Consider the following 27937-nt stretch of genomic DNA (forward strand, 5'->3'; position numbering starts at 1 on the left):
ACTGAAAAAATCCTTATATAACTAGTACAGAAATGTTACTATTCAGTAGAAGACATCATAAATGACAACCTGAAAATTTGAGCAGGAGAGAGCAAATACTTAGGACTGTTAATCTTAAAAGTTTGTTACTTTTGAAGAAAAATTTCTGATTGCTTAATTAAGTAATTATTCAGTGCTGTATATTATATTATTGATATTATAATGAAATCTGTAAACCAGTTTTTGTGTTTTGATGAATCTCCTGTTCTTTAAGTCAATGGCCTGAAATTGTATGTACAAACATCTACTTCTACTACTGTATGACAATCAGAATTTATAAGAAAGATATGGATGTAAATAGTGTGAGAAGTAAGAATAGTATGTCAGTAAAGGGGGAGAGGTGTCATACACTTGGGTGTGTAAATTTTAATGATCTGAGTACACTGAGTAAGCATCAGTTAGTAGATGGATTGCCAACAAATTTAGAATCAGAGTTTATGATGTGTAAAGTTTGTACTGAAAATAGAATACACAATTTATCTTTTGAAAGCAATAGAAGCATTATGTATTATTCATATTGATTTGAATAGGCCTCACTGAACTCACAGTTAGCATGGGGAAAGATACTTTCTCACTTTTGTTGATGAATGCTGGAGTCTACACTATCAAATCTAAAAATCAAGTTTAAGATTGTTTTGTGAAATATGTTAATTAAATTGACAATATAACTGGTAAAACTATTAAAAAATTGATATGTAACAACAGAGAGGAATATTTAAATTCAGATGTACACTCCTGGAAATTGAAATAAGAACACCGTGAATTCATTGTCCCAGGAAGGGGAAACTTTATTGACACATTCCTGGGGTCAGATACATCACATGATCACACTGACAGAACCACAGGCACATAGACACAGGCAACAGAGCATGCACAATGTCGGCACTAGTACAGTGTATATCCACCTTTCGCAGCAATGCAGGCTGCTATTCTCCCATGGAGACGATCGTAGAGATGCTGGATGTAGTCCTGTGGAACGGCTTGCCATGCCATTTCCACCTGGCGCCTCAGTTGGACCAGCGTTCGTGCTGGGCGTGCAGACCGCGTGAGACGACGCTTCATCCAGTCCCAAACATGCTCAATGGGGGACAGATCCGGAGATCTTGCTGGCCAGGGTAGTTGACTTAAACCTTCTAGAGCACGTTGGGTGGCACGGGATACATGCGGACGTGCATTGTCCTGTTGGAACAGCAAGTTCCCTTGCCAGTCTAGGAATGGTAGAACAATGGGTTCGATGACGGTTTGGATGTACCGTGCACTATTCAGTGTCCCCTCGACGATCACCAGTGGTGTACGGCCCGTGTAGGAGATCGCTCCCCACACCATGATGCCGGGTGTTGGCCCTGTGTGCCTCGGTCGTATGCAGTCCTGATTGTGGCGCTCACCTGCACGGCGCCAAACATGCATACGACCATCATTGGCACCAAGGCAGAAGCGACTCTCATCGCTGAAGACGACACGTCTCCATTCGTCCCTCCATTCACGCCTGTCGCGACACCACTGGAGGCGGGCTGCACGATGTTGGGGCGTGAGCGGAAGACGGCCTAACGGTGTGTGGGACCGTAGCCCAGCTTCATGGAGACGGTTGCGAATGGTCCTCGCCGATACCCCAGGAGCAACAGTGTCCCTAATTTGCTGGGAAGTGGCGGTGCGGTCCCCTAAGGCACTGCGTAGGATCCTACGGTCTTGGCGTGCATCCGTGCGTCGCTGCGGTCCGGTCCCAGGTCGACGGGCACGTGCACCTTCCGCCGACCACTGGCAACAACATCGATGTACTGTGGAGACCTCACGCCCCACGTGTTGAGCAATTCGGCGGTACGTCCACCCGGCCTCCTGCATGCTCACTATACGCCCTCGCTCAAAGTCCGTCAACTGCACATACGGTTCACGTCCACGCTGTCGCGGCATGCTACCAGTGTTAAAGACTGCGATGGAGCTCCGTATGCCATGGCAAACTGGCTGACACTGACGGCGGCGGTGCACAAATGCTGCGCAGCTAGCGCCATTCGACGGGCAACACCGTGGTTCCTGGTGTGTCCGCTGTACCGTGCGTGTGATCATTGCTTGTACAGCCCTCTCGCAGTGTCCGGAGCAAGTATGGTGGGTCTGACACACCGGTGTCAATGTGTTCTTTTTTCCATTTCCAGGAGTGTATATGAATTTACAAAATAGAAAGGAATCATTTTAAATGCTTGTCCTCCCTAAATACATAAAATAAATTGTATAGTTGAAAGACACAACAGGTCAGTTATGGAGATTTGAAGATGCCAGTTAGCCGAAGCAAGAGTAGATAGGAGATTTTTGCATGTAGTAATTTGTGCAGCTGCCTATCTTAAAAACAGAACTTTAGCTAATATAATTGAAAAGAAAACTCTTTAGCAGATATTGTTTGGAAAAAAACCTAATGTTAACAATTTAAAGTAGAATGGGATCATAAAGCAGACTTTGTAATTTTAATAGGCTACAGTGAAGTTGAATACAGAATATTGATCATTGTGAGACATGTTATATTGTGGAAGATGACATCAGGTTTACTGATCTAAAGGACTTTAATTTAGGGACTGAACATTTTACTGATTCTGAGTGCTAAAGCACAGACAATGAACCTGTAAATGAGCCAATGGAAAGAAAGTTAATAGAAATTCGTGCGTCTGCAGAAAGATGGGTGCGCAAAGCTTACTGCAAGTACCACTGTCATACCTTAGCAGTAGATCTTGCCAAGAACCTGAGAAAATTCTGGTCCTATGTAAAATTGCTAAGTGGATCTAAGGCTTCTATCCAGTCACTCCAGAAGATAGCAAAAGTGAAGCTGAAGTTTTAAATTTTGTATTTAAGAAATGGCTCACACAGGAGAATCATATAAACATGCCATAATTTGACTACCACACAAACTCGTGTATGGAGGATATAGTAATGAGCATTGTTCGTGTAAAAAAGCATCCAAAAGAGTTGAAATCAAGTAGGTCACAGGTTCTGATTTAACTCAATTCAGTGTTTACTCTACAGCATTGGCCCCTTACTTAGCTTGCATTCAACTTGAGTCTCTCACCCAGTACAAAGTCTCAAGCAACTGGAAAAAAGTACAGGTGACTCCTGTATATCAATTGGGCAAGAGACGGACCTGCAAAATTACAGACCAAAATCTTTAACATTAGTCTGCTGCAGCATCCTTGAACACATTCTCAGTTCAGACATAATAAATTTCCTTGGGACAGAAAAACTTATGTACACAAATCAGCACAGTTTTATAAAGCATCGCTCTTGTGAAACTGAGCTTGCCCTTTTTTCACATGATACGCTGCAAACTATGGATGATGGATGTAGGTCTACAGGCAGGTGACATATTTATAGATTTATGAAAAGCATTTGACACGACGCCATACTGCAGGCTGTTAACGAAGATACAAGCTTATTCAACAGGTTCCCAGATATCTGTGTGGCTCAAAGATTTCTTAAGTAATAGAAACCAGTATGTTGTCCTTGATGGCAAGTGTTCATCAGGGGCAAGGTTATCGTCAGGAGTGCCCAGGGAAGTGTGATAGCACTGCTATTGTTTTCTATGCATATAAACAATCTGGTGGAGCAGACAGGACAGGCACCATTGTGCAGTTGTTTGCTGATGATGCTGCGATGTATGAGAGGGTTTTGAGATTAAGTGACTGCAGGGAGATACAACATGACTTAGACAAAATTTCTAGTTGATGTGATGAATGGCAGCTAGCTCTAAACGTAGAAAAATGTAAGTTGAAGGAGATGAGTAGGGAAAATAAATCCATAATGTTTGGATACAGCATTAGTAGTTTCATGCTTGACACAGACACTTTGTTTAAATATCTAGCAAAGCAATATGAAATGGAATGAGAATATAAGAACTGTAGTAGGGAGGCGAATATCAATTTTGGTTTATTGGGAGGATTTTGAAAAAAGCTGTGGTTGACCTGTAAAGGAGATAGCATACAGGACATGAGTGCAACCCACTGTTGAGTACTGTCCGATTGTTTTGGATCTGTACTAGGTCAGATTGAAGGAAGAAATTGAAGCAATTCGGAGCTGAGCAGCTAGATGTGTTACCAATGCGTTCAAACAACACATAAGTATTATGCAGATGCTTCAGGAATTCAAATAGGAAAACCTAGGAAGGAAGATGACATTCTTTTCAAGAAGCGCTATTGAGAAAATCTAGGGAATTGGCATCTGAGACTGACAAGAGTGATTTTACTGCTACCAACATATATTTTATGTAAGGACCATGAGGGTACAATTACAAAGATTAGGGTTCATACAGTGGAACAGAAAAGCTGGTAGTGGAACGGGGTACCCTGTGCCATCTGCCATATAGTGGCTTGTGGAGTATGTATGTACATGTATATGCAAAAAGAGCATCAAAGGGAGTTCAAGCAATTAGAAACAAGAGCAAGAATGTAAGCTGAGAAGGTCAATTACAGAATGTAAATTTCTCGATGGATTTAATGATTGTGTCATGGGTAACTTAATTTATGTAAACTTCTGTATTGCTGATAGTGCAGAAAATTTTGAGGAGATGAAGAGTAGTAATGAGTCAAAAGTTTGGAAGCAAGCAATAGATAACAAAATGGAAAATCTAAATAAAAATAAAACTTGGGAATTGGTAATGAAATCAGTGAATGTAAAGTGGGTTTTTATAAGAATATCAGATAACACTTGTAAGGAGCTTTCTACAAAAGAAATTGTCACTGATATTTATTCACCAGTTGCTATGATACAAACACTGAAACTTTTGTTGCCATATAGCTGCAAAATGGGCTCAATTGTAGAGCAAATGGATTTACAGACTGCGTTTCTAAATTTTAAAATTTTCCCAGAAATTTATGTAAAGCAACATCCAGGATATGAGAATGGAACAGGAAAAGTTCGTAAGTTATTGAAGGCATTATACAGTTTGAGAGAATGTTCTAACTCATGGTATGATTGTTAAATGATTCCTTCTAAAAACTATAGGATTTAAAAGAATTAACTATGGTTATTGCCTTTATGAATTGATGATTGCAGTCTATATACTTGTGTTCGATGGTGATGTGCTAAGTTATAGTAAAAGTAAAGGGAAAATACTAGAACTCAAGAAACTGTTATCGAAGCAATTTCAAATGAAAGACTCAGTTGAAGTAATGAATTATCCTGGAGTAAATACTGACCATAATTACACAAATAAGGTAATAATCGGAAAGCTATATTGAATTAGGCTAAGAAATATCAGATCGAACATTCGAAATTGTACAGTACACCAAAAGAAGTTAATTTCAAATTAGAACCAGCACAAGATGCAAGTCATGATGCAGGGTGACAATTACTGAACTATACAAAAAAGAAAAACCTAAATTATTTACAAACTCTTCATTCAACATTTGAACATTACTACAGATATTTGGATTTAAGGTACAACATGTTTGATATGCCTGCCATCATTGGCAATGATGTGGTGCAGACAAATTGTGAAATTCTGCATGGCCCACTGAAGTGTCAGAACATTGATGCTGTTGATGACCTCCTGAATGGTTGTTTTCAGTTCAGCAGTGGTTTTGGGGTTACTGGTGTACACCTTGTCTGATATGTGTTCGTATCCGAAGAATTTGGTTCCCAATCAAGGCACATGCCAGTGGCCTCTGGGTAACCCAGAGTAAGAAGGGAGTCTTGTCAAAACCAGGGTCATTTTGGATAATGGGAATGAAGTCATTTTCCAATATCTTCATGTACCATCTAGTAGTCACTGTGCCATCAAGGAATATCACACTGACTATTCTGTGACAGGACATTTCACACCACACAGTAATTTGTTGAGGATGAAGAGACTTCTTTATCATGAAATGCAGATTCTCAGTCCCCCAAATGTGCCAATTTTACTTACTGACAAACACATCCAAATGAAAATGGGCTTTATTGCTAAACCAAACCATACTAATTCCCATCATGCCACATGGCCAACAATGCTATTTGAACATCCTAACACAAACTGTTCAGAAGTTATGACAATTTTATTTCATATAGTTCAATAATTGTCACACTGTATTAAATATGGTAACTTGATATTCACTCTACTGTGTATTAACTAAGGAACATGAGCAGATATAAGTTACAATGTAAACTATTTGAGTAGATATCAAAACTGTTACTATAATTCTCACCTTAAATATGTTTTGCAAATACTGAAATATATGGAAAATTTGATCTCTTATATTGTCTTGCAGATGCATATTGGGCAGGTGATTGTGTAGCTCATAACTCTACATCAGGTTATGTAACTAGATCACTTGGAAATGTTATATTTTGGAAATCTAAGAAACAAGGAAGTGTTATAAAATATTCTACTTTTGATGACTATGCAGCATTGTCATAAACTGTCATTGAGATTCAAGTCTGATGAGCCAGTTAAAACATATGAAGACAACTAATGGGCACTCAGTGTTGCTGGATATGCTAACTTTACACTAAATTCAAGTGCACTGAAGTACACTACTGATTTATGGATGAATGTTACATGAATGTAATTACAATTATTTGTAAAATAGACCCAGAAAACAGTATAGCAGACATTCTTACCAAATCATTGAGGAAGAATAAATTTGTTAAATTTTGAGAAATGTTGAAAGTAATTTGACTATGATATACATGTAAGAAGGTGTGCTGGAATGTGGTACATTAAAACTGACAGAGGGCTCTCAGTAATGAGTGTATGTGTATGTACAATGGTCAGTCAGTTCTGTGCCATGTATGTGTTCACAGTGTAAAGAGGTCTGTTCATTGTATTTGACTTTTCAGTAGTAAATATCCTTAACAATTACATTCACTGAATTAATCAATCTGTACAATTAAACATTGTAAAGATAATTTGTCATTTGAAAGCTAATTAGTTTTTGTAATGAATAACTAAACTGTATATGTAAAGGAAGAGTTTCCATTACACTTAATCAGTTGTAGTTAAAAAAATCATTCTCACTTGCGACTGAAATTAATTTATTTTTGTAAACATTAACTCTAGTGCAATTAGTAATTGGTGAATTAACACTTCCAGAAGTGGCGACTATAGACTGACAGTTTCAATTGACAAATGTTCTGACAGACAAAAAAGACTGTTCTAAGATTCTTCTAAACAGCTCTCAAGTAAATTAGAATATTGTGGTGTCATCCGCAATGCTGCGAAATGGTTTGAGTCATACCAAACTAACAGAAATAAAGGGTGTCACTGTGAAATACCTGTGTAGTAAGCAGTCAGTCTTCATCTAACTGGAAATTAACTACATGTGATGTTCCTCAAGGCTCTATCTTGTGTACATTAATGACCTCCCACCTGTTACATTGCCAGATGCAAAGTTTGTTTTGTTTACAGACAATACAAACATTGGAAAAAGTTAGTCAAGTACAGATTTAGAAATAGCTGCTAATCAAATTTTCACTGACATTAATATATGGTTTAAAGGTAATTCACTGTCATTAAACTATGAAATGACCCACTATATGCAGTTCATAGCCTGTAAGAGATTTCTTTCCAGCACGTATATAACATATGAAGACATGCAGATTGAAAAGGTTAACACTATTAAATTTCTTGGATTACAATTCGATAATAAATTCAGTTTGGAAGGGTATATGACAGAATTGCTGAAGTGCCTGTATTTGCAGTGGGAATGATGTCAGTTGTAGGAGATATAAATATTATGTCATACTGGATCATATTCTGGAAAAACTCATCAAACCGAGCAAAAGTTTTTAGGGTGCAAAAGGATATAATAAGAATCATTTGTGGTGTAATTTCAAGAACATCATGTAGAAATCTGTTCAAGGAACTTTGTATTCTAACCACTGTTTCTCAATTTATTTATTCCTTAATGAAATATGTTGCAAGTAATATATCTCTGTTTCCAACCAACAGCTCAACACATAGTATCAATATTAGAAATGATAACAATCTACATAAAGACGTAAAATCACTTAACTGGGTCCAAAAAGGGGTCCAATATTCATAAACACACATTTTCAATAAATTGCCAGCAACCATTAAAAACTGTTTCAGATAAAGCACGGTTTAAACAGTTTCAAAGACTTTTTGATACCCAAGTCCTTTTACTCTGTAGATGAATATCTTAACAGGGACTGTTAGACCAGCTTAAGTAAAAATGTCAGTTAGATTTCCGTTTTGCTAGCACTTGGCAACAACAGTCAAGATTAGGTATTCTGTGTATGATAAATTTATTGAAAGTACATAACAATGTTTCAGTCTGTCTGTGTATTATTTCTGTAAATATTAGCAGTTCCAGTTTACTGTAATGTATTCACTTATTTTGACCATCTCCTGACAAATGATCAAGGTAGTAAGTATTATGTTCAAATATTTTATGTTATACCTTCTGAAATCTTCCTCAGCCAAGAGAATCATCTCATTTTTGGGTTTATGGAACGAAAACTGAATCTAATCTAATCTAAAACTTACTGTAGCTGACATGATGGAAGCCAGGCCAGCTGGAGTAGTCTAAATACTCCAGCTTCATATGTTTTAACGGGCTCATCAGACTTTATAGGCAATTTTACAAACAAAAATTGAGGAACAGTGCCTTAAGTGAATACAAATTCCTTTGAATCTGAATTGCATAACTTCTTGTTTCGAAATATTTATTATAAGCAGACAGAAGAAATAAAATTATGATTATATATTCAAGAAATGTATTCTCTTTACAATTTCTGTAATGGAACTTGAAGACTAGACTAAAGAGTAAGATTTAAGTACAATACATTTAGTGCACAAAAGAATCAAGCCCAAAATTTTACATTTCCAGTCAGTGAGGCATGTAATACCAGTTAAATTTACCGTTCTTCAATGTGAGAATATATTATACAAAATATATTATATCATTCGTGCATTTTAAAATGATGTAAACTTGTTCTTGTAGTTAATTATTCAGCAAAAATTTTATGTCTACTTTTCTCAGAACTTTGTTATTTTGCCTTGATTCCCTCGTGCTCTGAACGTCCCACATCTGTAATTACTTCATTCTGTTTGACACAGAACCCTAAATTCTCAGGTTATTACACGAATTCATTAGCCTATGAGCTGTGTAACATTTTTAACTAACATTAAAACCTACAGTTTAACGTGAGCTCCGAACCACGGTAGGACTCGGCATGTTCATATTACCTGACATTGCCAAGATGAAAGAAGAGGTAAAGGTAAGATAACATCCTAGGAACGGCAGGGGATCAAACCCGTGACCATCGCATCTGCCGGCCGCGGTGGCCGAGCGGTTCTAGGCGCTTCAGTCTGGGAGTGCGCGACCGCTACGGTCGCAGGTTCGAATCCTGCCTCGGGCGCGGATGTGTGTGATGTCCTTAGGTTAGTTAGGTTTAAGTAGTTCTAAGTTCTAGGGGACTGATGACCTCAGATGTTAAGTCCCATAGTGCTCAGAGCCATCTGAACCATTTTGAACCATCGCGTCTGTAGTCCGGCACTTAACTACTGAGCTATCGGGATGCCCGGGCGTCAGGAGAGAGAGAAACAGCAGCGACATACCTTGGCGATGTGTGGGTCACGGCTGGCCACGGTGACGACGCCCCAGCGGCGGTCGGCATCACTGAGGTCGCTGGTGTTGAAGTCCACCCGCGTGCTCGAGTCGGAGGGCAGCTGCCCCACGAGCTCCGGGAAGAACTGCACCTGCCAGTCCCAGTCCCAGCCTGAGTCTGAGGCGTCTAGGGACTGGCCGGCCGCCAGGCAGGCCGCACACGCCAGCAACAGCGGCAGGCAGCTGTGGGCAAGCGTTACACACTGCAATAAGGCAGGCAGTGTTGCGAATAGCGAAATACACCATAACAGTCTTTCATAATTAATAAGATAAAAAAATTTCGTAAATTTTTGTAATATCAGTTGCTTTGTTACTTTTGCAGATTATGTTATTCAATACGATATCAACAATAATTATAAATTTCAGTACAATGTATAATTTGCAAGCAAGATTTCGAAGACTGCATTGTGTACTAAATGTGGACATTCACGTTTTCACTGCTCACGAATTTTTCGATAAAAGCTAACTATACAGTTCAGATATACACTACTGGTCATTAAAATTGCTACACCACGAAGATGACGTGCTACAGACGCGAAATTTAACCGACAGGAAGAAGATGCTGTGATATGCAAATCATTAGCTTTTCAGAGCATTCACACAAGGTTGGTGCCGGTGGCGACACCTACAACGTGCTGACATGAGGAAAGTTTCCAACCGATTTCTCATACAGAAACAGCAGTTGACCGGCGTTGCCTGGTGAAACTTAGTTGTGATGCCTCGTGTAAGGAAGAGAAATGTATACCATCACGTTTCCGACTTTGATAAAGGTCGGATTGTAGCCTATCGCGATTGCGGTTTATCGTATCGCGACACTGCTGCTCGCGTTGGTCGAGATGGCTCTGAGCACTATGGGACTTAACATCTATGGTCATCAGTCCGGTCGAGATCCAATGACTGTTATCAGAATATGGAATCGGTGGGTTCAGGAGGGTAATACGGAATGCAACGTTTGCAGCAGCATGGACTATCAGCTGGGAGACCATGGCTGCAGTTACCCTTGACGCTGCATCACAGACAGGAGTACCTGCGATGGTGTGCTCAACGACGAACCTGGGTGCACGAATAGCAAAACGTCATTTTCTCGGATGAATCCAGGTTCTGTTTAAAGCATCATGATGATCGCATCCGTGTTTGGCGACATCGCGGTGAACGCACATTGGAAGCGTGTATTCGTCATCGCCATACTGGTTTATCACCCGGCGTGATGGTATGGGGTGCCATTGGTACACGTCTCGGTCACCTCTTGTTCGCATTGACGGCACTTTGAACAGTGGACGTTACATTTCAGATGTGTTACGGCGATCCCAGCGAAACCCTACATTTCAGCAAGATAATGCACGACCGCATATTGCAGGTCCTGTACGGGACTTTCTGGATACAGAAAATGTTCGACTGCTGCCCTGGCCAGCACATTCTCCAGATCTCTCACCAAGTGAAGACGTCTGGTCAACGGTGGCCGAGCAATTTTACTCGTCACAATACGCCGGTCACTACTCTTGATGAACTGTGGTATCGCGCTGAAGCTGCATGGGCAGCTGTACCTGTACACGCCATCCAACCTCTGTTTGACTTAATGCCCAGCTGTATCAAGGCCGTTATTACGGCCAGAGGTGGTTGTTCTGGGTATTGATTTCCCAAGATCTATGCACCCAAATAGCGTGAAAATGTAACACATGTAAGTTCTAGTATAATATATGTGTCCAATGAATACCCGTTTATCATATGCATTTCTTCTTGGTGTAGCAATTTTAATGGCCAGTAGTGTATCTTATAACAGGAGACCGTGTCATTGATAGGAATAAAATACAAAAATTAATTAATAAATTAGTAAAACGTTTGTAATACACATTGTTCAACATAAAGTAAAAATCAGACAGAAACAAAACGTATCTACAACACTGCAGACGCATTTGTGAGAAGATGATGTACATGAGATGATTCAAATCACCGTTGCGCAGTTGTAAATGCATTTATTTCGTAAAAACAAGAATATACCTAATTTAGTTACTGGCTATATAAGCGTGAGCTGCGAAGGCAGCTGTATCACTAAGTTATGTATTATATTTAGGCCTATAAACATATAACCAACTCAACTGTTACATTCCAATGCGTAAAAATTTATCAATTTTATTTGAAATTATAATGTCAAAATATGAGAAAAGAGCTTAAACTTAAGAAGCTCAAGTGGAAAAGTGTGTTTTATATCAATCATTCAGAAAAATCAACTCCTGCTATTTCACACCACTAATTACCAAGGCCAGCTATTAGCCATTGGACATCCTTGTTTCATGGAGGACAAACTAAAATAGATGAGAATTACGCATCCAGTTTAAAAGTGAATATCGCAATGACAATTAAAATTTACGCCACATACACTCGCTAAAAAGTTTTTTCACTTTAAGTATAATTTACATTTTGCATTTGGCTATTGAAATCACGAGTGTTACTGTAGGCCATTTTCACAACACTCACAACGTAATGCAAAACTCTTTATCATTCGTATCGGCCCCACAAAAATTAAACGGAACGAAATGAGGTTCTACACGGCTGTGAGCTCGAAAGACGGTCTTCAAATGTATTAGTCATGTGAAAATATACCATATGTCACTTGAGAGTTTACACTGAGATAACAAAATTCACGAGACACCTCTTAATATCGTGTCGGACGTGCTTTTGCCCCGTGTAGTGCAGCAACTCAACGTGGGACTCATCAAGTCACTAGAAGTCCCCAGCAGAAATACTGCGCCATGACGCCACTGCAACCATCCATAATTGCAAAAGTGTTGCCGGCACAGGATTTTGTGTGCGAACTGAACTCTCGAATATGTCACATAAATGTTCGATGGGATTCATTTCGGGTGATCTGGACGGTCAAATCATTCTCTCGAATTGTCCAGAATTTTCTTCAAACCAATCGCAAACAACTGTGGCCCGATGAAATGGCACATTTTCACCCATAAAAATTCCATTGTCGTTCGGGAACACGAAGATTAGAATGGCTGCAAATGGTCCCCCAAATAGCCGAACATAACCATTTCCAGTGAACGATCGGTTCAGTGGACCAGAGAACCCAGCCCATGGTGTGTAAACACAGCCCACACGATTATGGAGCCACCAGCTTGCACAGCGCCTTGTTGACAACTTGGGTCCTTGGTTTTATGTGATCTGCGCCACATCTGAACCCTACAATCTGCTCTTGAAATCGGGACTCATCTGATCAGGCTACGGTTTTCCAGTGATTTAGGGTCCAACCGATATGGTCACGAGCCCAGGAGAGGCGTTGAAGGCGATGTCAGACCATTAGCAAAAGCACTCGTGTCGGTCATCTGCCGTCATAGCCGATGAACGCCAAATTTCGCCGCCCTGTGCTAACGGATACGTTCGTCGTACGTTCCACATTGGCTGTTGCGGTTATTTCACGTAGTGTTGCTTGTTGGTTAGCTCTTTGTCGTTAAGTGAAGGCCATCGGCCACTGCGTTATCCGTGGTGAGAGGTAATACCTCAAACTGAGTTCTTGGCACACTCTTAACACTGTGGATCGCAGAATATTGAATACACTAACGATTTCCGAAATGGAATGTCCTATGCGTCAAGCTCCAGCTACCAATTTGCGTTCAATATCTTTTAATTCTCATCGTGTGGCCATAATCACGTCGGAAACTTTCTCGCATGAGTCACTTGAGTAGAAATGACAGCTCCACCAATGCACTACTGTTTTATAACTTGTGTGCGCAATATTACCGTCATCTGTATACGCGCATGCTGCTATCCCATGATCTTCGTCAACTCAGTGTATAGTATATACTGCCTAATTTGAGTACTTTTGTTCTGAATAAATGGATTAGTGTGTCTTCTTTTACATCTACATACATAAATAATCCGCAAGCCACCGCATGTTCCCTGGCGCAGAGTATCTTTCCTTTCCTGCTCTACTGGAAAACAGAGTGGCGGGAAAAACAACGATCTATACTCTTCCGAACGAGCCCTAATTTCTCTTATTTCCGTGATCCTTATGCGAAATGTAGTAGACTCGTTCTGCAGCCATTGACAAATGCTGGTTGCCTAAATTTTCTAAATAAAAGAACGTCGTCTCGTCTCCAGCAATCCCCATTTCAATTCATGAAGCATCTACGTAACACTGAACCTACCGGTAACAAATCTAGTGGCTCGCCTTCGAATTGCTTCGATGTCTTCCTGTAATCTGATGTGGCAGGATCCAGAACACTCCATCAGTACTCAAGAGTGCGTCACACTAGTGTTCTGTACACAGTGTGCCTTCTAGATGAGCTACACCTTCCTAAAATTCTTCCAATAAATCGAAGTCGACCATTCGTCGTCGTCCCTTATCGTTTATTTCCATATCGCTTCCCAACCTTATGCCCAGATATTTAATCGACGTGACTGTCAAACAGTACACTACCAATGTTCTATCTGAACATTACGGGGTATTTTTTTCCTATTCACCTGTTTTAACTTACATTATTCTAAATTTAGAGCGAGCTGCCTACTCATCGCACCAACTAGGAATTTTGCCTACATCATCCTGTACCCTCCCCAGTAGTCACTTAACGTCGTCATCCTCCCGCACACCACAGCATCATCAGCAAACAGCCGCAGATTGCTGCTCACCCTGTCCGTCAGCCTGTCGTGTCACAAGACAAGATTTTGCTTTGTGCAGTGCATTTTAGAAGATTTATTTATTTATTTATTTATTTTAATAAAAGCGTGTATTACTAAGGAGTGGACAAAATCCGCGACAATTATCACCGGTTTCGAGGGTTACTGAGAATCTTCGGATTTGTTTATACAAATAAATGACATGTTTGCACGTAGGCTTCAACAACAAGAGCCAGTTGACGTAAAAGGTTTCTCTGTATGCTACCGCATCATATTGCAGCCTAACGTAATTGTCACTGGATGAAACCGACTCTGGCCGTGGCTCCTGTGTTCTATTTCTGGCTACTGTGCTGTGTTCTCGAGTAAAAGACAATGCTGAGTTGGATCCTACGCAACTAATTCAAAATACACATACGAATAGAAACCACTTAACACCATACCCATCGTAGTTTCACATGAACTAGTCGGTTTCAAGTGCGTACACAGTGTCCATCAAATTCGTAATGTACAAGGAATAACATGACAGGTGGTGTAAAAGAATGGATGGTTGACATTAGCAGTGTTGCCCTCTGCATCAACATCTACATCCACACTCTGCAAATCATTGGGAAGTGTATGACAGAGGGTACTTCCCATTGTAGCTCGTAATAAGGCCGGCCCAGATGCAACTATCTGTATGCGCAAATCACATTCGCCGGAATTCTGGCGTGCAAAACGTGTTAAAGTAGCTATTTGTTCAGTCTAGTGTTCCTGCCCTTCACTTGCAAGCTGAATCCTAAATTGGCTGATAAGCACAAGTGCTTTAGAGCAGCGTTTCCCAAACTGTGTACTGCAGAACACTGCAGTTCCAATGCGAGCGAATAACTGCTCCGTGAGAAAGTATTAATGACATTTTGACAGTACTAATTATTTTTTAATATTTTATTATGATTTCTGTGCTATTGGTTATGATTTAAAATTGAAGTAATCATTGAATAAGTTTTTTTCACTTTTTAAAATTTGATTAACCTTCAAAATGAAGTAGATGTTTCATCAGAGTACCAAGATTCTCAAAGTGTTCCGCCAGAAGAAAATTTTGGGAGCCGCTGCTCTAGAGAGTTCATTGCTGAAAAAAAAGTGAAGCACCCAGAATGGAAGGAGGAAACGAAAACAAACTTCACGGCTTGAAAGTGTATGTGATTTTATTTCAGTGATTACAATATCGATTCAAATTTACAAAAAAACTTTTCAGTATGAGCTCACTTATCAACATACGTTGCACACGCACTTATTCGGTTGAGAATGGTTTCATGAAGCTGTTGTATCCTCTCTTGAGGCAAGCTGCCTACAAATGTTGTAATTGGTCTTTGATACTCTGGATACTGGAACTGCGATGGAGCTTACGTCCCAGATGGTACCACACACGTTCTGCTGGGGACAGATCTGGGAGGTCTTGTCGGCCACGGGAGTACAGCATCATCCAGACAGTTCATAGACACACATGCCGCGTATGAATGAGCATTTGCCTATTGAAAAATGGTATCGCAATACTATCACATGACAGGTGACACATGAGGAGGCAGGATGTCAGTGACGTGTCGTTGTGCTGTCACAGTTCCCTCAGTCACTACCAGACATCACCCGAAGCCATATGTGATGGTTCCCCATAGCGTGACGCCAGGAGTAACACTGTTGTGCCCCTGATACAAAAAATGTTTAGGAACTGTCTGAAGAACGCCAAAGCTTACCAGGAGCGCACACAAACTCAGACCACAATCTCGCAGTGGAAGAAATACAAGTAAAATTGAAGAAAGTGTGGAGAGGTAAAGCAAAAGAATGATTAAACTTGGAGATACTGAAAGGGGTAGATAAGGCTTCAGAATTGGAAGACAGGATCATGAAAAAATGGAAGGAGGTAGAAAGGAAGAATGTGTAAATGACAAAGAATATAAATGAGGGAGGGACTTATGGACTCTGCCGAAGAAAGTACTAGGAATTAAAGTGTCCAAAACTATTAGGAAAGAACGGATAACGGAAAACATGTTGAAAAAGATGGAAGAAAGGAGAAAGTGAAAAAAAATGTGCAAAATGAAGAGGGCAAAAAAGACACAAGAAACTGAATAATGAATTAAGAAGAAAACTGAAGAAGCAAGAGAAAGATGGATGAAAGAGAAATGCGAGGAAATAGAGAAAATGGAGAGAGAGGGAACATACGAAATGAGGTACAGATTACCTAGGGAGGAGTAAAGGAAGACAAACATGGAAATAGAAAGAGTGGATGGTACATTAGTCCAGAACCACGGGAGTTATCCAGCAGATGACAAAGATATATAGAAAATCTGTATAAGATGGATCAAATACTTAATGCAATTAAGATGAGGAGAAGGAACGTGTGTCGGAAGATGGAAAAGGGTATAGCAGCTTGGAAGCAGAAGAAGAAAAGGCGCTGAAGGAGATGAAGAATCGGAAGCGGTGTGGTATCGATAACTTGCCAACAAGAGTCTTAAAGTGTTTGGGAAACATGGAAAAGAAGGAAATAGTCTACCTCTGCAATGACATATATGGCAAATGGGGACGACCTGATGACTTTCTTGCAGCAGTAATGACACCGACTGAGAAAAAGACGAATAGCAAAAAATGTGACGAGTATAGAACTATCAGCCTAATTTCTCATGCAGCCAAAGCATTGCTGAAAGTGCTGAATAGAAGGCTATATGGCAAGCTGGGCAGAATGATTGGGGAGGAACAGTTCGGATTTAGAAGAAAAAAACAAGAGATGCTATTAGCCTGTTAAGAATATAGGGAAAGATATACTGACAAAGGTAGAGAAATGTATGCTCTTTTTATTGATTTGGAAAAAGTTTTCTTCAGAGTACAAAGGAAGAAACTGGAGACTTGGCAAGTATTTTGTCTGGAGTGTGGCACTCCATGGGGGCAGAATCATGGAAACTGAGACGAGAAGATGACAAAAACTAGAAACATTTGAGATGTGGATGTGGAGGAGAATAGAGAGGATAAGTTGAATGGAAATAGAGAGCAACGAAAGAGTGTTGGAAAGTGTTGGTGAGAGGAAAAGACTGCTGCAGAATATAAGAGAAAGAAAGAAGAACTAGATGGGATATTCAATGAAACGAGAGTGCCTGCTAACAGACTCTTTCGACGGTCTAGTTCGTGAGAGGAGATTGAGAGGAAGGAAGATATGAAAGACGTCATAAAGGGAAGTGGAAATTACGCAGACCTGAAGAGGACAGCAGAAGACGAGAGCATGGAGAATTACCACCTGAAAACCTGCCTTTGGGCAGGACACTGATGATGATGATGATGATAGTACCGCAGTTTCCGTTAAGACTAAGTAACAAATAAACACACTATTATGTTATTATACCTAATTAGTATACAAGAAGAGGCAAGATAACATTTTACGCTATTATTGTTTGATTATATAAACCGACTTTATTGAACTCTCACTCGCAACACATTTTTAACACTCTCGTGTATTTAGATACTTTATTGCTGAAACTTTGTTTAAATTTTTGACTACGAGTGAAAATTTTGGATGCTGTCGTAGGGCAGTGGGATTTTTTCGAATCTTGTGGGAACTGGTTTCACAGAGGAGCGTGCTGTAAGGGAATTGTTGAGGGAACAAAGAGATCCTCTCTTGGAAGTATAATTTGCAGGAGGAAACTTTTGATTTGCAACATGGAAGGAAAATATGTGACATCGAGGTCAGTGCTTAGTTTCTAAGATTTCAACCATACAACTCCTGACACATGTCAGTACACCGAAAAGCATGCTTGTTAGGTTTCGGAAGGAAAAGTCACAATGATAAATAGCATTAGAATAGACACATAACTACCAGCTGTTAATTAAAAAACAAAAACAGTAAAAAATGTATACATGTATACTGAAGCGACGAAAGAAAATTTGAACCAAGGCCAGGATTCGAACCCGGGTCTACGCCACCCTACGACAGTGGCTTCGCGCAGCTGCACAGAGTATTCTAGCACGCCTTCCTTCTCAGTCCAAATTCTCATTCAGGCCTCAGCCCGCTTGGTGTTGCCCCTAGACCCAAAGAAGTGTGAGACTTGAAAAGTTCTCTGGAACCATATAGTTTCATTTATTAAGTCATTAAACAGTACAGCAGTATGGAACACAACACTTACACTGAGCGGCCAAAACATTATGACCACCCATAAAGCAGTTTGATGGTCCGTCTTGTCAATGCAATACAGCAGTGATTCTATGTGGCATGGAATAGACAAGTCCTTGGTATGTTTCTGGCGGTATGTGGTACCATATGTCTGTGTATACGTCACGCAATTACTGTAAATTACAGGACGGTGGTTTGTGAGCGCGGAGTTGGCGCCCAATAGCGTCCCAGAAGTGATCCTTCGGCTTCAGCTTAGGTGAAATTAGTGGCCAAACCATCAACATGAACTCATGGCAATGTTCCTCGCACTGCCGTATCACGATTCTGGCTTGTAACATGGGCAGTTATCCTGTTGGAAGATGCCATCGCCGTTAGGGAAGGGATGCATGTGGTTCGAAATAATGCTCACGTAGTCCACAGCTGTCATGAAGTCTCCGATTACTACTGTACTGTCTGCCATCGGGTTCCCCTACATGGCAGGCAGCACCGCATAACAGCCACGCTATGAGGGAAACAAACAACAGCCAAACAGGCGAAGACATTAGGTAAACACGCCAAAGATTCCAGTCGATTAATAGGAACCTTTCCTTGCAGAGGTCGCCGCGACATATCCGGCCACGGATTCCTACACTGGGTTTCTATTGGCTCCAGCTCACTATATAGGCCCGGCCGGTCGAAGGCAGACCAGTCTTCGTCCGCTGCTAATGGCAACCGCTATAGCAGAGTCTCCGAGAAGATATCACCGAAGCCGCTGTACTGCACCGCCGATCGAAGTACCCGCCGACCGAGAGGAACTACATCTCCGGCTAGATCGACGGGCGTCTACATCTATTGTACAGCCAGCTATTGTATTGTAGAATAAGTTACGTTCAATAAACTGTTGGAGAACAAAACAACTACCATAGAACCTACAGAAGCCAGATTAATGTTCCACACAGCATAGCACTGCTCCACCGACCTGCGTCCGTGGCGCGGTTCATGTTCCGGCATGTCTTTCGCCTACATTTACAAGAAACGTGGTACATCCGACCAGGCGAAACGTTTCTATTGGCCCAAAGCCCAATTTCGATTATTCCGTGCCTACAACTATCGTAACTGACAATGTCATTGGATCAACATGGTAACATGTAGGGATCGTCTGCTGTGGACACCATGTTCAACAAAAGGCTTTCAATGATGCGCTGCAAAACACGAGTGCCTGCGCCAAAATGTTGCCAGATTTGCCACAGATCAACCTCCTCATTCCATAACTTATCAGTCCACCTAGTTTTCAACATTCGTCTGTCGCGCCACATCTCAAATGCTTCGATTCTCTTCCGTTCCGGTTTTCCTACAGCCCATGTTTCACAACCATACAATGCTGTGCTCCAAACGTACATTCTCAGAATTTTTTTCTTAAAATTTAGGCCTATGTTTGATACTAGTAGTCTTCTCCTGGCCAGGGATGCCCTTTTTACTTGTGTTAGTCTGTTTTTGATGACCTTCTTGCTCCGTCCGTCATTGCTTTTTTGCTGCCTAGGTAGTAGAACTCCTTAACTTCATCTACTCCGTGATCATCAATCCTGATTTTAAGTTTCTCGCTGTTCTCATTTCCGCTACTTGTCATTCCTTTCGTCTTTCTTCGATTTACTCTCAAACGATATTGTGTACTCATTAGACTGTTCATTCCATTCAGCAGATCATGTAATACTTCTTCACTTTCACTCAGGATAGCAATGTCATCAGCGAATCGTATCATTGATATCCTTCAATCTTGAATATTAATTCCACTCCTGAACCCCTCTTTTATTTCCGTCTTCGATGTACAGATTAAACAGCACTTCGCTCTTGATCGTCCACTCTTATTATTCCCCCTTGGTTCTTGCACATGTTGTATCTTGCCCGTCTCTCCCTATAGCTTACCCCAATTTTTCTTAGAATTTCGAATGTCTTGCACCATTTTACACTGTCGAATGCTCTTCTGCAATTCGACAAACTCTATGTACCGGTCTTGATTTTTCTTTAGTATTGCTTCTGTTATCAACCGCAACGTCAGAATTGCTCTCTGGTGCCTTTACTTTTCCTAAAGCCTAATTGATCGTCTTCTAACACATCTAAATTTCCTTTATTTCATGTCTATGGTCACAAATTTTTTGTCATCAGACTATCGGTTTATGACCGTAATGACCAGTAGCAAAATATGGGAAAAACACAAATACACTAGCGGATTGTCTACAGCTTAAAACAATAAAATAGACAATAATGAAAAGCATTACTCACAGACATGTGCATTTGTGCGTTTTAGAGGCATACCAGTTTTATAAAAACATGTCATAATATAATGGAGTTATAGTGGCATCGTCAAACGCTAAACACAAAATCAGCGCCAGTATCGTCAAATATATATAAATAACAGTATATACAAGAGTCATCTTGTCAACAGCACTACTGTTCAAAACAAAATGCCGTATAGTAGTCTCAAAATATTTGTGTTGCAAGTTCTGCAGATGTGGCTACTGTAGGAGTATACATATTCTTCAATGATAAATTGTACGATGCAAAATAAAGGGGGATACAAGCATTAAAGTCTGTAATGAGCTTATAAGATGTAAGAGGCATTATAGTAATAAAAAGCAATGAAATAAAACATGACGAAAGTTAGATTGTTGAAAAAGAAAGAGTGAAGAGATAGTAAGTGACATACGCTCAAGAGGCGACACAAATAATAAACAGCTTTCCGTGTACACAAAGTCATATAAAAATTACAAAACAAATAGCTACATAAGCGCAAAGAATGAAAACAGACTGCCGCACGTAATCAGTGCCCTTTGTTGGCGCTAACGCGAGAACGCCGCAGAGGCGAGAAGTGGTTAGTGGAACGTGACCGCCAGAGGGTCCCTCCTACCCTGCGGCACGCGTTCCAAGAAAAGAATGATAAAAACCCCGTACCAGTGCATGAGCAAGATCTTCTAGTTAATGAAGTTTATTATATAAACAGAGAAGGAATTAGGAAACACTAGAGTTATGAGCACAATGCAAGAAAACGAAGTAAATATGTAAGGCACTCTGTACTAGGTGAAACTGTCTTAGAGCACCGTCAAATAAAGCAAAGTGGGCATTGCGCACGAAATTGCTCCGTCAATTAAGCACGTTTGTCGGCGCTTATTTTTCTGCTTTATAAATTTCAAGCTTTTCTAACAATAGCACGGCCTTTTTCTACCCTGCGGAGAATACGCATACTATTCTCAATGTTCCTTATACAATGACCAGTTTCAGAGAAATGCTATCCCAAAGCAGTTTTGTTCCGTGGTTGTAAATGTTCTTTAAACCTTACGTTAAAAAATCGGCTCGTTTGGCCAATATCATGTTTGTCACTGTTACTGTAATCAATCCTGTATACTCCAGAGCCATCAGATTTGTCATACGTCCCATTCAGTTTATGTTTTACTCGCTGTTTTAAGGTGTTAACCTGAGAGTCACATCTAACATCAATTTCCTAAAACATTTTTCTATTTGCAGGGACATTTTTCAGTTAAATTTCATAGGAAAGGTTTTCGTTCTTTCTTTAATGGTTTTATTTTCTGTGTGAGTGTGCCTGCTGTTTGTTGGACGTGTCTTTAGCCTACTGTAAGGAGGCGTGACGTAATTTACAGAAAAGCCTTTAGCTACCGCTATCTGCTTTAAAACGTTGAGTTCTTCACGGATTTCGTTTTCGAACAAAGGTGGACGAAGGAGCCGGTGAATCATGGAGGTGAAGAATATCGTCACTTGAGCGTATTTCAATTACTGTCTCTTCACTTTTTCCTTTTTAACAATCTAACATTTATCATGTTTTATTCCACTGCTTTTTATTACTGAAATGTCTCTTACACCTTATGAGTCCATTACAGACTTTACTGGTTGTGTACCCCTTTATTTTAAATCGTACAATTAATCATTGAAGAATACGTGTACTCCTACAGTAGCAGCATCTGGCGAACTTGCAACACAAACACTTTGTGGCTATTGTACGGTAGTTTGTTTTGAACAGTAGTGCTGTTGACAAGAAGACTCTTGTATATACTGTTATTTATGTATACTTGACGATACTGGCGCTGATTTTGTGTTTAGCATTTGACGATGCCACTATGACTCCAGTATATTAGGACATATTTTTATAAAACAGATATGTTTCTTCATATTTGAAGTGCACAAATGCGCATGTCTGTCAGTAATACTTTTCATTATGGTCTATTTGCTTTAAGCTGTAGATAATCCGCTAGTGTATTTGTGATTTTTCATTATTTTGCTGCAGATCTGAAGATGGTCATTATAGACCGAAACTGGTAGTCTGATGACAAAAAATATTTGACCATAGAAGTGAACCATAGGAAATTTATTCCATATTAGGGTCACTGTTAAATTCGCGAGCATGCAGCAGCTGGTAATTCTAACACATCCTAAATTTTCTTTTCCATTCTTCCGTATATTATTCTCGTCAGCAACTTGGGTACATGAGCTATTAAGCTGATTGTGCAATAATTCTCGCAGTTCTCAGCTCCTGCAGTCTTCGGAATTATCCTAAGTCCTCCAAAGCTCTTTTAAATTGTGATTCTAATACTGGATCTCCTATCCCTTCTAAATCGACTCCAGTTTCTTCTTCTATCACATCAGACAAATCTTCACCCTCATAGAGGCCTTTAATGTACTCTTTCGACCCATCCGAAACGTCCTCCGAATTTAACAGTGGGATTCCCTTTGCACTCTTAATGTTACCACCCCTGCTTTTAATGTCACCAAAGATTGTTTTGATTTTGACTTTCCTATATGCTAAGTCAGTCCTTCCGACAATCATTTCTTTTCCTATTTCTTAAATCTTGCATGCTTCCCTACACTTCCTGTTTATTTCATTCCTCAGCGACCTTTATTTCTGTAGTCCTGAATTTCCCTGAATATCTTTGTACTTTCTTCTTTCATCGATCAACTGAAGTATTTCTTCCGTTACCCTTGGTATCTTCCCAGTTACCTTCTTTGAACCTAGGTTTCTCCTTGCAACTTCTGTGATTGCCTTTTTTAGTGATGCTCATTCCTCTTCAACTGTACTGCCTACTGAACTATCCCTTTTTGCTGTATCTATTAGAGAACTTCAAGCGTATTTCGTCATTCCTTAGTACTTCCGTATCCCACTTCTTAAACTTAAGCCTACTCTTCAAAACTAATACATTGTGATCTGAGTCTATATCTGCTCCTGGGTACGCCTTTAAATCTAGTAACTGATTTCGGAATCTCTGTCTGACCATAATGTAATCTAACTGAAATCTTCCCGTATCACACGGCATTTTCCAAGTATACCTCCCCCTCTTGCGATTCTTGAACAGCCAAAATTTATTACAGAACTCAATTAGTCTTTCTCCTCTCTCATTGCTTGTCTTAGCTCATATTCTCGTGTAACTTCTTCTCCTTCGCCTGTAACTGCATTCCTGTCCCCCATGACTATTTGATTTTCATCTTCTTTTGCACGCTGTATTACTTTTCCCATATCCTCATATACTTTCTCTATCTTTCCATCTTCGGCTCGCTTCGTCGGCATGTACACCTGAACTAACGTTATCGGTGTTGGTTTGCTGTCGATTCTGATAAGAACAACCCTATCACTGAACTGTACGGTAAAAAATACGAAACATGGGATGTGCCGGCGAGGAAATGTGTGTTGCTTGAATGGGCGTGGCTTACAGTTTCAGAAAATCGACGTTAGACGCCAAGCAATGCGTCTTCTCAGTCTGCAGTCACTCAGAATTAAGACGGCGTCCGCTCAACTGAAGCCGTTTTGTGTTCTGCAGTTTGCAAAGAGAGAGTCAGTGATTTCGGTCTAGTTTGTTTTTCGTCGGCGTTTTGGCATTGATCCGCCTGAACCTTAAAACATTATTCGTTGGTATCGTCAATTTGAAGAGACAGGATACTTGTGGATATTTAGGAGTCCTGGTCGAACTCGCACTTCTGATGACATGATGGAAAGAATTCGGCAAATATTTGAGCGGAGTTTACGGAAGTCCACACGCCGAGCAAGCAGAGAAATGGCAATGCCTCGTACAACTGCCTGGCGACTGTTAAGGTGTCGTTTGGGTTTTAAGCCATACAGACTACAATTAGCGCAAGTCTTTCGGTTTGGTGATGAACGGAAACGGATTGGCTTCAGCAGTGCTCTGCTAGAGGACATGGCAGATGTTACATTTTTACCACGGTTAATTTTTGGCGATGAAGCAACATGTGTTAGCGGTAAAGTGAACCGACAGAATGTACGCATATGGGGACTACAGAACCCTCATGACATTATTGAGCACGAAAAAGAATCACCGAAAGTGAATGTTTTTTCTGACATTTCCCGTGAAAAAAGAGTACGATCCCTCTTTTTTGAGGAAACCACAGCGACTAGAATGAACTACCTTCAAATTCTGCAGAATTGGCTTTTACCACAACTTCAGGGTGACTCTGATGACTTCATTTTCAACAGGATGGAGCGCCACCACACTAGCACAACACCGTACTTCGGCTCCTCAATGACAGTCTGCCTCAACGCTGGATAAGGTGCACGGGACCCTGGTACGCTGCCCTGCATTCTAGGCCTCCAAGATCGCCAAGATCGCCAGAAATGACCCCATGCGATTTTTTCTTGTGGAGATATGTGAAGGAAAGTGTGTTCATCTCCCCTTTACCTCGTGAAATAGAAGAAGTGAAGAACAGAATAACAGCCGCATTAACGTCTGTAAAGGCAGATACATTGCGTAAAGTTTATGACGAATTCAACTATCGTCTAGACGTTTTTCGGTGCTGGTGCTGGTGTTGGTGCACACAAAGTTAATTTGTAATGGCATAGCTGAAACTTTAAGATTTAGTATTTTGCCATCAATCCCATGTTTGTAGTATATTTTTATCAGTAAATAAGGAGTGAGATCATTTTTTTTAAACAACAGCATCTTTAGTGTCCAGGACATGGATAACACAAAATAATAAAAATAATAATACAAATATGCCAGGCACTGCTAAATTTTCTGTTGAATGGATCATAAGGTCCAGAATTTCGCTGTCTTAACGGCCATACAACTTGCTGCAAATATATAGGTCTTCTGTGGAGCGAGTATCGGATAGGTTTCTGCAGAACAGGAAATGATGTGTGTCCAGCAGGTCGCCACACTCACAGAACTCTAACTTCAGTCATGAAACCCCACTTACTGAGTTCGGCCTTGCATCGTGACACCCCTGTCCTCTGTCGGTTTAGTGCCTTCCGTGTCAGTTCCGGCAGAGGAAAGCACGCAGTAGGTTCCTCAGTGATGTTCTTCCCCCAACCCTTTCGGTTAGTGAATTTCACCTTAACTCTGTCGGGGAGCTCCAGGTGCTGATGGAATTGCCGATGCTGTTCTTTCCTTAGATACGACAGTAGCACGCAAACAACCGACCAGCTTCGCTGTTTCCGAGGTGCTCGTCCCCATAAAAATCTGCCCTTCGTCACAGTCGGTTACGTCAGTGAATTTCCCAGTTCTGTTATTCAACAAAAGCTGGTAATAATAGTAATAATAATTATTATTTTGGTAGCAAATTACTTGTTAAAAGCGTTACACATATTTGAATGGTTACAACTTTTAGAAATACAGTTTACGTTTATGTATGTATTAGTATTACTGTACTAATAAAATCACTGATAAAGAGGGTTCTCGAGGAAATTAGTTATATGAGTAAACTTTTCTTTCCTGTTGCCGGGTTTCGGTTAACATACGTTGTTACAATAACGTGAGTGTTATACGGTTGTATATGACGATTACAGCCTTAGCTAAAATACCGTCCTTGTACTTAATTTAAGCTACAGGGTGGATCAGAGTGTCCAGGTCTGAGACCTATTATCCTTTAAATATGTCGAAAGAGGGTCTTAACCTACTTGCTTATTAACGCTTTACGCTACAGGACAGATGTTTGTACGTTCTGCAGGTGGTCTGTCTGTTATGGTGTGGTGTTGTGTGTGTGTTGACTTGAGACCCTTGTCAGTCATTAGCGTCAGTTTCTCTGTGCATCAGATACCAGAGGATGTCTTCATTTCAGATCAGTGCTGTCAGTACTATATGTGTGTGGTTTCTGTTCTTTCAGACACGTCAGTAAGAACAGACACTACACACATAACAGTAACACATACACCTTGACTGCATTTCAAGACATCTTCAGTGTGGATGCACCCTATGTCCGACCTCCTCGTCTATATTTATACTCTGAAAACCACCGTGAGGTGCATGGCAGTACCAGTTATTATGGTTTCTTCCTGTTCCATTCACGTATGGACTGCGGGAAGAATGAGTGTCTCTGTGTGTGTAGTACTCACTCTAACCTTATCCTCACGATCACTGTGTGAGCCATACATACGATTTGTACAGTATTCCTAGAGTCATCATTTAAAGCTAGTTCTTTAAACTTTGTTAACAGACTTCCTCTAGATAGTTTATGTCTATCTTCAATAGTCTTCCAGTTCAGTTCCTTCAGCATCCCTGTGACACTCTGCCATGGATCAAAGAAACCTGTGACCATTCTTGCTGCCCTTCTCTGCATACGTTCAATATCCCCTGTAAGCCCTCTTTGGTGCAGGTCCCACACAGTTGAGAAATATTCTATATCTAGTCGCACGATTGGCTTGTAAGCACTCTCCATTGTAGACTGAGTGCTCTTACCTGTATGTACGAATAAACTGAAGTCTACCACCTGTTTTATACACGACCGAGACTATGTGATCTTTCTTTCTGTCTTTCTTTTGATTATGCCATAGTCCCGCAGCGATCGCAGGGTCGGCGTGGTTACAACGGATTTGGCTGTGTTAGTGTTAGGGATGGCCGGATGGCCTTCCTGCCGCCACCCTGTAACCCCCCAGGACGGAATCAGTGTGCCCCAACTGTCTGCGTCTAGTGGAAATCGTGAAATAGTGCGGATGTGTTTCAAATGTCTGCGACGCGTGTAACTGAGGCGGAACGTGGGGACCAGCCCGGTATTCACCTAGCGGGATGTGGAAAACCACCTAAAAACCACATCCAGGCTGGCCAGCACACCAGCCCACGTCATTAATCCGCCGGGCGGATTCGATCCGGGGCCGGCGCGCCTACCCGAGTCCAGGAAGCAGCGCGTTAGCGCGCTGACCGAGACTATGTGATCGTTCCATTCCATTACAGCCAGGTATTTGCATGAGTAGGCCGATTCCAGCAGCGACTCATTGATATTATTGCCATAGGATACTACGTTTTTTTCGTTTTGTGAAGTGCACAGTTTTACATTTCTGATCATTTAAAGCAAATTGCTAATCTTTGCATCACTTTGAAATGTTATCAAGATCTCCTTGCATAAATATCCAGTTTCCTTCTGACAGTACTTCACTACAGGTAACTGCACCATCTGAAAAAATCTCAGTTTACTGTTAATATTGTCTGCAAGGTCATTTATATACAACATAGACAGCAAAGGTCCCAACACACTTCCCTGGGGCACACCTGGAGTTGCTTCTAATCTGACGATGACTCTCCATCCAAGATAACATGCTGCACCCTCTCTATCAAATAGTCCTCAATCCAGTCACAAATTT

General features: G+C 40.7%; 1 protein-coding gene across 1 annotated transcript in view; it reads right to left on the reverse strand.

The window, feature by feature from the left end:
- Positions 1 to 27937, reverse strand: part of LOC124613857 (ileal sodium/bile acid cotransporter-like) — a 200767-nt gene that overhangs the window by 41150 nt on the left and 131680 nt on the right. Inside the window, exon 2 of the mRNA XM_047142586.1 lies at positions 9575 to 9806. Coding sequence (XP_046998542.1) covers positions 9575 to 9806 — 232 coding nt within the window. The remainder of the gene's footprint in view (positions 1 to 9574; positions 9807 to 27937) is intronic.

The sequence above is a fragment of the Schistocerca americana genome, chromosome 1 (genome assembly GCF_021461395.2).
Source record: "Schistocerca americana isolate TAMUIC-IGC-003095 chromosome 1, iqSchAmer2.1, whole genome shotgun sequence".
NCBI lineage: Eukaryota > Metazoa > Arthropoda > Insecta > Orthoptera > Acrididae > Schistocerca > Schistocerca americana.